Source organism: Argentina silus (genome assembly GCF_951799395.1).
Source record: "Argentina silus genome assembly, chromosome: X".
Lineage (NCBI taxonomy): Eukaryota > Metazoa > Chordata > Actinopteri > Argentiniformes > Argentinidae > Argentina > Argentina silus.
In genome coordinates this window covers 15,071,910-15,086,181 of record NC_139653.1, presented here as the reverse complement: position 1 = coordinate 15,086,181, position 14,272 = coordinate 15,071,910, and the positions used below count along the sequence as shown (strand labels likewise).

The following is a 14,272-nucleotide window of genomic DNA, read 5'->3' as shown; positions in this document are numbered from 1 at the left end:
ACAAAACACTTATTTTAGGACAGTAAGACAGGGTAAAAAGAATTTAATTTAAAGATAGATAAACATACAAAAAATGCAGTCAGATTCCATGGAAGCACAGCTTCTCTTGGGTGTTAGCAGTGAAACAGTAAACATGGTTATAGAGTACGGTTAATGCTCCAGGAGTGCTGCAGTCCAAACATAGTTGATGTTGTGTTATTTCACTCACATTAACAAAGATCTCTCATTGGGAGCAGCATGGTCATTCACTCATCATGTAAGTCCAAAAAATCCATTATGATCAAATCCACAATTCAGATATTGCCAGCGCCATGTTGAGCTGAGCCATCTGAGCCATGGAGCATCACTAGCTCTGTGAAGATCAGGTGTGAAAGCAGCAGGCAGTGTGTGGATGCTCAGTCTCTCGTCATTGCTGTAGACCTCAGAATACCTCCTGGTCCAGACACCTGTGGCTTTTCCACAGTTACAATTGTAAAGTTGTGTTAGGGCTGTATCGCCAGCTTAGGAGCAAACGTTTCCTCACTCACAGTAGCCCGCTGAATATTCAGCCCAGACCCCCAATTCTCATATCCAGGCCTAGTCATGTGAGGAGAGCTGGGGCTGCTGGGAGTAGAAGTTGTCTCAATGTGACGAGTTGTTGAGGTCAGGGGTCATACGGGCATCATGTCTTTCTTGATTGGAAAGATGTCCCAGGTCATGCCATCCCCGAAAGGAGCATGTCCAGAGGGCAGGAGGACTCGCGTCAACCAATGACTGGAGAGTAGAGAGAAGGCGGGAGACTATCAGATCAGTCTACACACTAGGGGCTCCAATTTGCTTCCGCTAAAGAGTGCTGCGCATCACTAAGCTTTAGTGAGCGTAGTGGCGGAGGACAGGTCTCCAGCAATGAGTGGGTGGGGATAATTGAATATGACATTCAGGATTATACTGTGAATGTTGGTATTATTTTAATTTTTTTAACAAATAAAATTACCATAATTACAGGTGTAGGCAGCAAATATAATCACAAGCTGAAGTGTCTATTATAATATAAGCACTCAACAAGCCTACATATTGCGACTTTTATCATGTTTTTGCATCAGCTAAATAAATAGGCAATTCTCTTTTCATTGACTCCCAATCATTGACTGACATAATTACCTGCCACTTTAGCTCAGTCTTACAGCTGCCTACATGCATTTAATAATATAGTTTAATTTTTGCTTCCTTTCTGTAAATGCATTCAGGACAGTATGGTTATTATTAAAGTAGCCTACTGTAGGCCTACTTAGGGTAGCTCACAATAGTGGATAATATTCAATGTAAAAACACAGCAATGTGGACAGTTCCAGTGATCAGTGGAGGCAATCATGCAGTGTGGGGAGTTACATAGGACTTACATAGGCCTATTGTATGCTAGTTTATATTATGTTCCCCTCCAAATATCACCATGGATTGAAGAAGTGGATTTTGACTACTTTCAGGATGATTGAACCATCTTTTTAGTTTGTGTTTAAATACTCAATAAGTATTTAGTTTGTGTTTAATACTCAATAAGAATCTGTACTATGAAATGCTGGTAAGCGTTAATAATGTTAATAATACTAATCATGTAAGCATTAATCATGTAAGCATTAATCATGAAACAAGTGTTTGTCGATAACAACTGTGTGACCTTAGAGCCACCCTTTGCTTATGGCTTGAGTATGATGAAACAGAGAAGTAGAAGTATTATGTCCTAATGCTTATGAACTGTGCTGCAAGCTAGACATGGCCATGTGATGTTGCCAAGGCATATGAGGAAGATGAGGAATAAGGAAAAACAGATATGAATATGTGAAGACCCGCCCTGTTATATATATTATAGTCTTATAGGTCTGCTTGTAACTCTGAATTGGGTGCTCTGTTTGTTAGAATCAGACTGCCATGCTTGCGACCATTAAAAGAAGTAAATAGAACATATATTGTGTGTGTGCTTATTTGTGCAGAGTCTTACCGAATACTAAGTGAATGTGGTAACCCTAGACTTTCCACCACACTGCCTATCAAAGACAAGCACTGTTCCATGATTTAAACAGTAATTGGAATAGAGATCGGAGGTGATCAATGGACAGTATGCAACATTGGTCATTCGATATTTTAGAGAATATAGTTTACAGATTTTAGTAATGTAAGAATATAGACTAAGCCTACGTCCTCATATTTATAGAGGATGTACTGGTGGTATGAGGGATTATCCCCGACAGGTGACAGCTGCTGTCCGTTATGATCCATAAGTGTCTTTTTTCACTATTGGTAAATATTGAACGTGGAACGTCAATAGGTGTTTGAATTTGCCAACTCACCTTGACAAGTCCACCAATACTGCCATTTACTTCCCCGCCTATATTGGTGCAAAGATTTTTTTGTTCGGGGCAGACTCACACTGTGGTGCACAGCTCTTTAGCAGAAGCAAATCGGAGAGAGAACATTACACAACGTTACAGAATGTTCAATTAGAAATGTAGAACTGACCTGGTTCACTATAAAGTTGAATATACTTGAAATGGAGACAGAAAAGACTAACTCACCTTCTTTTCTCCACACCGAAGAACACCTTCCAGTTGTTCAGTTTGCCATAGTTGAATGGGTTCCTGTACACCTGGGAAGGTAGGGGAGGGGATGAGAGGGGTGGAGCAGAGGAGATTTCAATGAATTACTGACAGTACACTTCCCTCCAGATATGTCTTATCATCACCAAAGTTTTGTTTTTAAAAGCCCTGCTAAAAGTTTATGTAAACACAGGCACAGGTGTGTGTTTCCTCACCCTGCCCCGTTTGGCCATGCGTTTGGTCTCCTTGCTGTTGATGTGTCTCTCTATGCTGGTCTCACCTCTGGATATGAGCAGGGCATGCCAGATAGTCAAACCTCCCAGGGCTACTGCCACCGTGCTGTCAGGATGAATCACACAAGCTTTGACTGATTGATATGAGTAACATCCAATGAGAACACAAGGTACTGTTGGCATTATCCACATGGAGGAATGTTTGCAATTTAATCTCTAGGATTACTAGGATATAGACAAAATACTCTGCAAGTACAATCCAGACATTAGTGTCAGTGTATTCAATGCTCAAAACTCAAAGTGTATTCAAAAAGGAACGTGTCTCACCTGGTAAGCACCCACATGTAGATGATACTCTTGTGAAACATCTTGTCCTTGAAGGTGAAGGGAGGTGGAGGCGTCTGGTAAGAAGTCTTGTTGACAAAAACAGAACATAAATAAAGGTTACACAAATCTTCTCTGGTGATGCTCTGCCAGGTCTGTACTGCAGCCATCTTCAGTTGTTGTTTGTTTTGAGGTCTTTTTGCCTAAAATCATCAGGAAATGAAATGCATGATCAATTGGATTTAAATCTGAAGATTGACTTGGCCAGTCAAGACCTTTCCACTTTTTGGCCCTGAAAAGCTCCCTAGTTGCTATGCCAGTATGTTTTGGTGTTTGGTATGTTTTTACTGTAAGATGTAGCACCATCCAATGAATTTGGAGGCATTTGCTTGTACTTGAGCAGACAAGATGTTTCTGTACACTTCAGAATACATTCTGCTGCTAGTTACAATCATCAATTAAGACAAGTTAGTAAGTTCTAGTGGCAACTATACATGCCCAAGCCATAACACCCCCTCCACCATGTTTCACAGATGAGGTGGTATGCTGTAAAGCTTGGGCAGATCCTTTTTTCTCCAAACATTCCTCTTACAATCACTCTGGTCCATGATAAAATTAATATATTATCTGTCCACAATACCTTTTCCAGACCTATGCAGGCTGACCATACGTTTTGAGGATAACTAGTGTTTTGCACCTTGCAGTGAAGCGTCTGTAGTTTGGCTGGTGACATATTCTGCGGATGGTAGTCTCACACATTCACGCCTGGAGAGTGTTCCTGATCTGTGGGACAGTTGTTTTGGGGGTTTTCTTAATTATGGTGAGCAATCTTCGGTCATCCGCTGTGGAAGTCTTCCTTGGCCTACCAGTCCGTTTGCGATTGCTGAGTCCACCAGTGCTTTTGTTTCTTTTTAATGATGTTCCAAATTGTTGATTTTGGCAAGCCTAAGGTTTTGGCTATGTTTCTGGATAGTTTTTTCAGATATTTCAGCCTAATAATGGCTTCATTGACACCTCATGTTGACAGACACCAATAGCAAACTCCAAAGGCAGATCCAAAGACTAAAATCAATACTACACATTGACAGCTCTCTTATGCCTGCACAAATGATGTGACGGAACAAACCTGACTTAACACCGGTCAAGCCAATTGTCCCATTCCTTTTGGGTACCTTAAAGTAGGGGGACTACAGTATGCATAAAAAGTGTTTTCTTAATTTCTGAATAGTGAAACCAATATGTACACAAAAAGCCATCAAATAAAAGCTGCTAATCTCTACTCTAACCTAATAGCAATTGATTTAAAATCCAACATTTTGGAGTATAGAGCCAAAAGAAGAAAAAATGCTTCACTGTCCCATTACTTACGCAGGGCACTGTATCTTTAGATAGTAAACACCCAACATGTGTGTGTGTGTTTGTGTGTGTGTTAGTAATACCTGCCCAGGGGGTAGGATTCCTATAAGAAGCCCCATCCCTGTCACTGGTACTCCTGGCCTCTCCACATCCAAGTGCTTGAAGCGCTATGGAACAACCCAGGAACACACACCCCAGTAAGAGACAGTAGACAGCAGACCCAGAAAACGAGAAGCAGATACAGTTAGAGAGAGCCCTTTCACAAATTTCAGGAACAGAGATTGAGAGAGCAGACCCAGAACGAACAGAGACAGCATACCAGCAGTGTGTGTGTGTGTGTGTGTGTGTGTCTCACCTCTATGGCGCTGTATGCATCTAGGAACATGTTTCTTCCACTGATGCTACAGTAGCAACAGCCCAGAGTCATGAACAGACAGAAGCAGAAGAAGTAGCGGTGGTTGAAATGGCCAACACAGTTATTCAGCCAGGCTGGGGGGTACAGGAGTTAAGAAGCATACTGAAAACAACAGTAAACTTGTCCTAAAATACAACCTAATGGAATGTATAATATAGTATAATGCCTTTCATTCTCCATTAGAAAGGATACGACAGTGATGGTCCATTTTTAGGATGCACCTGTAAAGGAAAACACTCAAATCAATCATCAGTCAACCCATCCAGTAAACCCTTTGCAGCAGCACCATGTTGTGTCCCTATGTGGCTCAATTAGAGAGCATTGTAGAGCATTGAATTAGGTTAGTTTCCCATTGCTACCATATGTAATGTACTGTAAACACTTACTGTAAAAATGTATACACTCACTGTAATGCAAGCCACTTTGTATAAAGGCTTCTGCTAAATGGCATATGTTATTATTATGTTATTATTAGGTAGAAGTTTCCCCTTGTACAGATATGTTTTCCTCCCATCAATGGTGGTCAGAATTGGTGGGTAGGTAATCTGACCCGAGATCTGTGGTTAAGGGCAACTTCTACCTCAATATGAATCCATCTCGAGTTGACATGGGATATAGAAAAGCTAACATAGTCTTACGTGTTGCAGATTCCACAGTGGTGCGTTCTGGCTGGTTTGGGAATGATGCACTTCTTACAGACAGAGACAAAGGGAATGTCATTTTTCATCTGAAATGTAGATACAGAGCCTCATTACACATCTGTGTGTTGTATTCCCAGCCCTCATATACTGCACACAACATTGTCTGTTTTGTTGTAATGTGAGGTTGTTCTCTAACCGTGGGGGGGTACCCAGGGGAGGTCTTGGTGGCTTTGTAGTAGTGAAAGACTATCATAACCAGGTTCCAGTGTGCATAGCACAGGTGCCAGACTATCCAGCCTGGAGTGTAGGTTTTCAGTATCAGAGGAATCAGACACAGATACGCTACCGCCAGGATAGAACTTGTCAATATCACAACCAAACACACAAACACCTGAGAGAGAAAGAGAGAGAGAGAGAAAGAGAGCGAGAGAGAGAGATTATTAAAAGGCAATCAAAAGAGAAGTTCATTTATAGAGCAAGAACAGACAACACACACACACACACACACACACACACAAAAAAAACGTACCATCCCGAACCAGCGGGTGAGTTTATCGACCATCCAGAACACTGGTTCAAACAGTGAGTCCATGACTACGTCAGAATTAGATAGGGAGTTGTAGTAGAGAGATTGGATCTGCAGTCTCAGGTAGGCCCATCTCTCTCTCACACACAGGGGCAGTCTACTATGCCCCCTCCTGGCACACACATGCAACCGAACCCAGCGGAGGAGCAGGAGCATGGAGCTAGGGCACAGCCGCATTCTGCTCCTGAACACACACACACACACACACACACACACACACACACACACACACACACACACACACACACACACACACACACACACACACACACACACACACACACACACACACACAGGCATGAACAAACTTAAGCACGCAAAAACATTTTAGATGCACTGCTTTACAGTACTAAATCAGTTACCACTTTCTGAGTCAGTATCAATCGGATCAAAGCCGGGACTGACAAGGCTAGTATGAATCCAACTTCCTCCCCTCCTTTGTCCGACCCAACCGTGCACAGTTTATCAATAAGGAAAAAGGTTCCTTGACATAGTGATAACTGATAGTCTGCTCTGCACCTACCTTGTCTACTTTGCTTTAAGACCAGTGGACATATGAAAACTCCCTTCATTCATACACCTTTGGGCCTGTCTACCGACTACCGGTGTAATTGAATGACATTCCTGACAAGGTTTCATTATGTTCCAAGTGCAGACACTATTTCAATATCTGGCCATGGTGTCACAAGTACTGACTACTGTGTGATTGATTGATTTAGGTCAGTACTCTACTGTGGTAACTGTGGAGCCTGACAGACACAGGCCCCTTATATTCATGTTTCCAAACACTCAGAGGGTGATTAGGAATCCAGGATCTCTGCTATGACTCTCCCACGTGTACTCACTGAGACTAACAGCATACCTTGTGATAGATTTGGGACGGGGGACGGGCTATATGGGGGCTAGCAAGTCTTTTATCATAAATATAATACCAGTTTAGGATTAGACCAACCCCCCATCCAAACCATATTCCAACCAAATCATCAATTCATCTGCCATTTCTAAACATAATGTGACAGATGTTTAATGATCCACATACAGGATCGTAATTCAAAGGGGACTGAATAACAAGGAGCAAACACTAATTTCTTTTCTTAAAGGAACAGACCAAGAACAACAGATAGACAATCTATGCGAACTCACTGGAGTCCAATGCAAACCACCAACAAGCAACGGCTACATGTCCAACTGGTTAAAGAAACAGGCCCACTCAGATTTTACGCAACTCTTGCTTATCTGCATTCCGATCAGGACAGGGTGGAGCAGAGCGCCATCCGAATGGACGTTAATGTCACTGTAAACATACATCATGCTGTGGACTGGTCCCGTCCACACTGGCGCCCGTCGCCGGCGTCTATAAACAAAACATTGTTGTCTGCAATGCTAATTATCAAGGTCCTTTTTAACCGAATAGGGAGAAAAGGGGACCGATTGACTACATTGAACAACAACACAATTCAACACTCTCCTCCGATCTTCCTGAGTCATAATCCCTGTCAATGATCAGACATCTGGCCCAGTGTTCTAGCCAAGAGGTAGAAAACTGATCAAGAGTATGTCATTAGGTACATTAAGGTGCGATTTACCACCGATGTGATACATTCCCATATTTACTCACTTTTCTAGGATCGAACACCAGCTGTGAAAAATGCAATAGCCATCATGATACAGAGGTAAAATCGAATTTAATCCAACAGACTGCGGTTTGACAGCTGTAAACGGAACAACCCCGTCTTTATAACATTGTCTTTGATGCGCAGGCTCAGTCCCGAATGACCTCATGGCAAAATGAGTTTTCTGATAACTATTGTTATGACGCTAAGCATTCTGGGTTTTGAAGTTCTATATTCTCTGCGCCGCGTGTAGTTCACGTGTGGTTGAATGGACGATGCTGAAGTGACTGGTGGTGCTAATTCCTGCAATACTATTGTGACTACGCTTTTGGCATTACAATGTCATTCAGTTTCAACTTCGATGTGCCGTTAAATGCAAAAAGTCCATCTGAGGAGGGAAGTCCTCAAGACCACGCAATTAAACCTGTAAGTAAACAGCTAGCTGTGTCGACTCAATTTAGCTAGCTTCTATCTGTGTCTGTCAGTCAGTAATCGTCCCCAGGCTCGAAAATGAGAGCCGCCTGGTTGACGTGGTTATACAGTGCAGTCAGCGATCCAGCGAAGCCCAAGACCTCTCAAACTTTTAGGAGCTCTGTACAGCTCTGTCTCGACTTAAATTGGAGACAAACTAATTATTGGTTAGTCTAACCATAACCCCAACTGTAGTCTTGACTCTTACCCACTACCACCACTACTAGAAACACAACTACTGTTATTGGGGATATAATTACCATGTGGCTAATTTTGGTGACGTGATTCTGTTTTATTTTAGTCTGCTATCAGTTCTCAGCCTAATGGATCATTGCTAGTAATTCATATAATTATTCTGTATTCACTACGCTACAACTGTGCCAGAGGGATAAGCACCCACAAGAGGGAGTCATTTTCTGTGTTATAATGTTTCATTCAGGCAACTTTGAATGTACACACACACACACACAGAGAGACTCCTGAACAAGTAGCCAATGCCTTAATCATGTAGGCTATTCCATATGTGGATGTGGAATAGCAGATTGAACTGTGTTGTATTTTATGTGTTGTTTTGTTATTGTGTAAATATTGTGGACAATATTGAGGCATTGGTCTTAGTGTGTTTCCCCTCTATAAATAAAGGTTAAATGAAATGAAATGTGTTTTTATCTGATAGGAGACCACAGCTGGCAGCACTCCGGCAGAACCAATAAAGGAGGCCCTAGAGCACCTGTCTCCCGAGGAACCCCAATCCCTCCTGGAAGACGCTGTCTTTGAGACTGTTACCATAGGAACACTTCCTCCACTCCACTTCCTGAACGAGTCTGTGTTTGAGAGCACAGCTCCAGAGAGGGAGGATGGGGAGAAGATCCTGTCCCGCACTGCTGCCCAAAGATCAGACCTCATCTCTGGGGTGTACGAGGGGGGGCTGAAGGTGTGGGAGTGTACCTATGACCTTCTGGAGCTGGTGGAGAGGGATGGGGAGACGTTTGGAGGGAAGAGGGTTCTGGACCTGGGCTGTGGTGCAGGACTACTGGGGATTCTGGCTCTAATGAGAGGAGCAGGACAGGTCCACTTTCAAGATTACAATAGTACAGTTATTCAACAGCTCACACTACCTAATGTACTGCTAAACTGCCAGGAGGAGGAAGACCAGGAGGAGGAGAGGGAGGAGGAGAAGAGGAAGGGAAAGAAAGAGGAGGTAAAGGGAGAGGGAAATGAGGTGAGGAGGGAGGGAAAAGATGGCAGCCCGTCCCCTAAGAGGAGAGCCCTGGACCCATCCCAGTACCCAAAGCTGTCCCGTTGTCGGTTCTTCTCCGGTGACTGGTCTACTTTCCTGCCTTTGGTCCTGAAGGACGACCCGTCCCCTAAATATGACATCATATTCACCTCTGAGACCATCTACAACCCAGCATACTACTCTGCGCTTCATGAGACACTCCACAGACTGCTGGCCAAAGATGGCCTGGTGTATCTGGCCACAAAGGCCCACTATTTTGGGGTGGGGGGCGGACTGCACCTGTTTGAGAGTTTTGTGGAGCAGAGAGGTGTTTTCCGTATGTTGCATCTGTGGGATGTGGAGGATGGGCTACAGAGACATGTCGTGGCCCTTCGCTTCAGGGCAACAAAAACATCTTGAAATATATTTTTGTATTCATCTTGATTTTACCTGGTTTAAGGCAATTGAGTGTTTGCATTTACTGCAACTAAGTGGAGGCCAAGGGCTGAAATGAGCCAGTCGGTGGAAGCTGATGATGAGTTGTGGCAATGGTAGTGTAAGGGGAAGGGTTGGGGCTTCTACATTTAAAATAATGTATGAGAATAATTCTCCTGTGAGCAACAATACAAATGATTGCATTAACAGTATAGTAAAGATAAGACATTATGTTAAACAAAACTCAGGACATACACAAATACAGTACATTGGCTACAAGAATAACTCAACACAGTCTCCACACTCTTCTGAAAATGTTGCTGTGTGATGTCTATACTGCTGTACTGCAATATAGGAAGTGTGTTATGACTTGTCATGTATTCGTATTATAAATAAAGTTTTTTTTGTATTCATTGGAACATGTGGGAGTGGTTAAATGAATGAGTAAATTAGTTGCAATATGAATATACAAAGGAAAAAGATGCTGTCTCATCTTGCCTTTGGCCTTTGGTCACATACACCCTCTCTCACTTCCCATATAGAACATTTGAATATGGCTGCCAGTAACTGAAGTGCAGGAGAAAAGCACAGAGAAGCGTTAAAGGTCTTTAGAAGCATAGGGGGGAAGGAGAGGAAATGGGCTCAGTGACCTTTGCAGGCGATTTCCCCAGTGTTCAAACAGCAGCATGAAAGCCAGGCTTGTTTCTGAAGTCCGCCACAAAATGTCAATTGCAACTTATCCCACCAGCCCAAGGACGTAGTCTGAAAGTGGATTCTAGAGTCACTGCACATCAATAGTGGGATTCTGTGGGGTCTGTGGTTCGCTTTAATGCTGGGTCCTCCTGAGTGATTTCACCTTCAATTTATTTAGTTATCTTCTGCTCTCCTCTGTATAAACAAACTGTTAATTTTGTTTATCATCTGATGTAAATAAAAACTGAATTTAGGGTTGGGGCGATATACAATATTAAAGTAGTATGTCTCCACCGTACTTCAGCAATGAACGATATTGTTGTATATATATCTCAACCAACCCTAACTGAAATACAGTGTCAATATGTCAGCATATGTTTCAGCATTCATAGGAGAGGTCACATCAAATACGTCCTCATGAAACCCTGCAAAGTGTTAAAATAACCACATTTTTACTGTAAATGACTTTAGTTCTCATTCTAAATATAATGGGCCTGAAGCTGTATGGGAAGGGAAGTCGACCACTGACATCCAGTAAAGTGCAGAGTGGAATTCCCTTTAAAACTCAATCACGGAAGTCGGCCGAAGACAACCAGAGGGACAGCAGGGGGGGTTCCCCGGGAGTTTCAACAAGCAGTGCACAATCACTCAAGGCTTGTTACACCTGAATACCTGAAAAAAACATGATCAGGAAATTAGTGGATTTATAATTATGTCATAATAATCACACAGTAAACATCATACATGGCCCTTATATTTCTCTGTGGTAATGTACTGTGGCCAGGAACAGATTAAGGACCTAATTTTGCTTTAGTAATCTGACACTTCACAAATGCTACACATCATCTCTTAAGGGCCATTTAACATGCACTACTGTAGGAACAAATGTTCTTTTTTAGGAGCATGTCTAGATGTACTGATCACTCTCCCACCTCCACCCCATACACTTTATCTGTATGTCAATGATGCAATGTACAGCTAAATGTACTTTCAACATTATGTGAAAAACACTTACTCAGAATACCGCTGACAGTGTGTTGTAAGTTTCGTGGAAACCACGTTTGTGTCACCAACTCAATCTTTACTCTACATGTACATTGAATTTCCATTTCCTTTTCACACACCCACACCCACACACCCACACACACACACACACACACACACACAGCTGTACTGTACACACATACACACTCATGTATACACACACAGATACCAACCTAGGTGTGTTCCCCACCATCTGCCTTGTCATGTCTCCCCTGTGCAGCTGTTCTTGAGCTGCGGGGGAATTCCTGCTTCCTCACTAGGCCGAGCCTTTCCCCTCGCTGCTTTATGGTAACCAAGGGCAGGGTCTGTCAGATGGTTTTCCTCAGAAACTGCTCTGCGTTGATTCACTGCGAGGGGGCGTGCAGCTCACTCCCACTGTTTCCTTGTTACTGGGAAGTGACTGCCAGGCTTACCGTACGGAGAGAGAAGGAGAGAGGGGGAGAGAAAAACAGAGAGACAGAGAGAGAGAGAGGGAGGTTGTTGTGCAGGGGAGTGGTATTTAAGAGTCCTTTCTCTGAATGCCAGACAGTGACTCCTGTATCTATGGGACAGTGAAGACAGTGGAGAGCAGTCTGGACAATGCAGGTGGATCATGAACAGAAACACAATTGCCTATTGTCTTTCCATCTAACTGGAAAGCTGTACAACAGCTGCCGGATTGGGACATCTATAACTGTCATTGGTTGGTGGGGGGTGGGGGGGTCATTATTGTGTGTTTGATTTTGAACTGGCAAGAGCACTGTCTCTTGGAAAGGCACTAAGAAGAAATTCTTGCCCTGAATGAAGTGTCTGGTAAGTTACCGAAATGTAGTCTGTTGTAAGTATTTGGGTAACAAACATACTGAACTATTAGCATGTGTGAGTATTGTGTATGTGCTGTAATAGGGGCTTATTAAGAGCTGTTGTTATTAGACATTTAATGATAGATGAAAGATAAAAGATATGGACAGACAAAAAATTATTTTGCGAAGTTGCGAAGTCTTCGACCAGGCACATACCCTACCCTTCATGATGCCTCCTCATAGATCTGAATGAACTGGGTGGGTTGTAAGCAAATTGGCAGGAATTACATTTAAGCTGCTTGAGTGCTATATGGAGTTTCAACTCTTTTGATTACATCAGTCTGATCCTGGCAGATCTATGAAGAACCATTCCCAGGTGTAGGGGAAGGGGTTAATCTCTGATTGGGTAAAAGCTGGGACTCTGGTCCTCCATGATACATGTGTGGGGGCTTTCATTTAGTCTGTTTCAGGCAGATAGACCAGTTGATGCTCAGTACAACTGATGGGAAGGCAAGAGTTTCTTGAACAAGCTCTGTGGTCTTTCTCACAAAGTTCACTGTGTGTGTGTGTGTGTGTGTGTGTGTGTGTGTGTGTGTGTGTGTGTGTGTGTGTGTGTGTGTGTGTGTGTGTGTGTGTGTGTGTGTGTGTGTGTGTGTGTTTGTGTCTCTCTCTTCAGGAATGCACCGATGCTCTATAAACCACTGTGACAGAAATAACACTGAAGTTCTGACTGAAGTCTCACTGTCAATTCTTGAACAGGATTAAACATCTCTCTACCTTTGTGAATTAAAAGATATGTTTATAAATAAGTATTGTACTGTACTGTACTGCAGTGCTGTTAACTATGATTAGTCATCTTCTGGCCTGACCAGTGCTCTACTGTATGCATGATGTATCACATTCAGCACTTGCATCAGAATACCAGGACTGTCTTTCTTCTCTGTTTACTGTCTTCAGAGTGGTTGTGAAACATTTCCTGGAATCCTGTGCTTGAGATGGATTATTTAGACATCCTTTGGCATCGATCTATGTAGACATTGCCTGTATGCACAGATGTAGGATACGTTTATCATCCTCCAATCCTAACCTTTAGCCATTAGGGGGAGATGTATCAATGAACTTGGATCAGATATGGGGGTTTGAGGAGGAAGAGGTGTTGTTATCTGTTAACATCATCCTACTGCCTTTCTCCAGAAATAAATAGGGAAGGTCACTGTAGGGTGAAACTGAGAGTGATAAGCTGTTTGTCATTGTTTCACTAGTCTGTTGCCAATGATTGTTCCAGTGCAATTTATCAGCCTCAACTGTGATGGTATTTGCTCTGAATTGAGCATAACAAGTTCAGTCTGCTGAGTTACAGACTGGCATGATTGTAACAGACAGAGGACACTACACCATAAATCTAAAATCTACAAACTACCTAAAAAGATGGCAAAGGTGCTGTTGCCTCAATGGAGACAAGTACGAATGAGGCAGTGTTCTGCCTTGAGAACTGAATTCCATAGATGGTGGTCTTTGGTGTCATCGATGGGCTCAGTTCTTTTGGCATGACACTGTTTATCAGCATGACAGTATCTACACTACAAGAGGACATGGATCCCTAGTACACAGCCATCGAAAAATTATGCCATCAGAATTATATGAAGTGAGTTGCTGAAGTTTGTTGTTGAGGCATATTTTCTGTATGTGGTCGATTTTGCAACTACAGGCTTTTTTTGTGTCACAGGGGTTCCTTTTGAAGAAAAAAATATATTTTTGCATTTCTTTTACATATATTAAGGTGACACCAAAATAACCTTAAACTTTGTTTTCATATCTCAAGTATATTTGGTTACTATGGAAATTAAATGAAAAGTGACAGTGCAGTACATGGATTTCATAAAGGGAGAT

General features: G+C 42.5%; 2 protein-coding genes across 5 annotated transcripts; one reads left to right on the top strand and one right to left on the bottom strand.

Moving 5' to 3' along the window:
* Positions 1–28: 28 nt before the first annotated feature.
* Positions 29–7,882, bottom strand: zdhhc16a (zDHHC palmitoyltransferase 16a). Of its 4 annotated transcripts, XM_083695832.1 has the most exons (12): positions 7,744–7,882; positions 6,069–6,309; positions 5,736–5,930; positions 5,537–5,625; positions 5,091–5,119; positions 4,839–4,972; positions 4,567–4,650; positions 3,131–3,216; positions 2,786–2,909; positions 2,550–2,620; positions 2,325–2,419; positions 29–753 (listed from the first exon to the last, which is right to left on the bottom strand). In XM_083695832.1, exons 2-12 carry the CDS (start codon positions 6,300–6,302, stop codon positions 743–745), a joined length of 1,152 nt encoding a protein of 383 aa, XP_083551958.1. In that variant the 5' UTR covers positions 6,303–6,309; positions 7,744–7,882; the 3' UTR covers positions 29–742. The 4 variants fall into 4 exon arrangements, with proteins under 4 accessions (XP_083551958.1, XP_083551956.1, XP_083551957.1 ...); XM_083695830.1 differs by lacking the exon at positions 2,325–2,419 and having other exon boundaries at positions 7,744–7,871; XM_083695831.1 differs by lacking the exon at positions 4,567–4,650 and having other exon boundaries at positions 7,744–7,871.
* A 132-nt stretch (positions 7,883–8,014) lies between these two features.
* Positions 8,015–10,276, top strand: mettl18 (methyltransferase 18, RPL3 N3-histidine). Its single transcript, XM_083695241.1, has 2 exons — positions 8,015–8,164; positions 8,886–10,276. Exons 1-2 carry the CDS (start codon positions 8,078–8,080, stop codon positions 9,846–9,848), a joined length of 1,050 nt encoding a protein of 349 aa, XP_083551367.1. The 5' UTR covers positions 8,015–8,077; the 3' UTR covers positions 9,849–10,276.
* Positions 10,277–14,272: the final 3,996 nt, after the last annotated feature.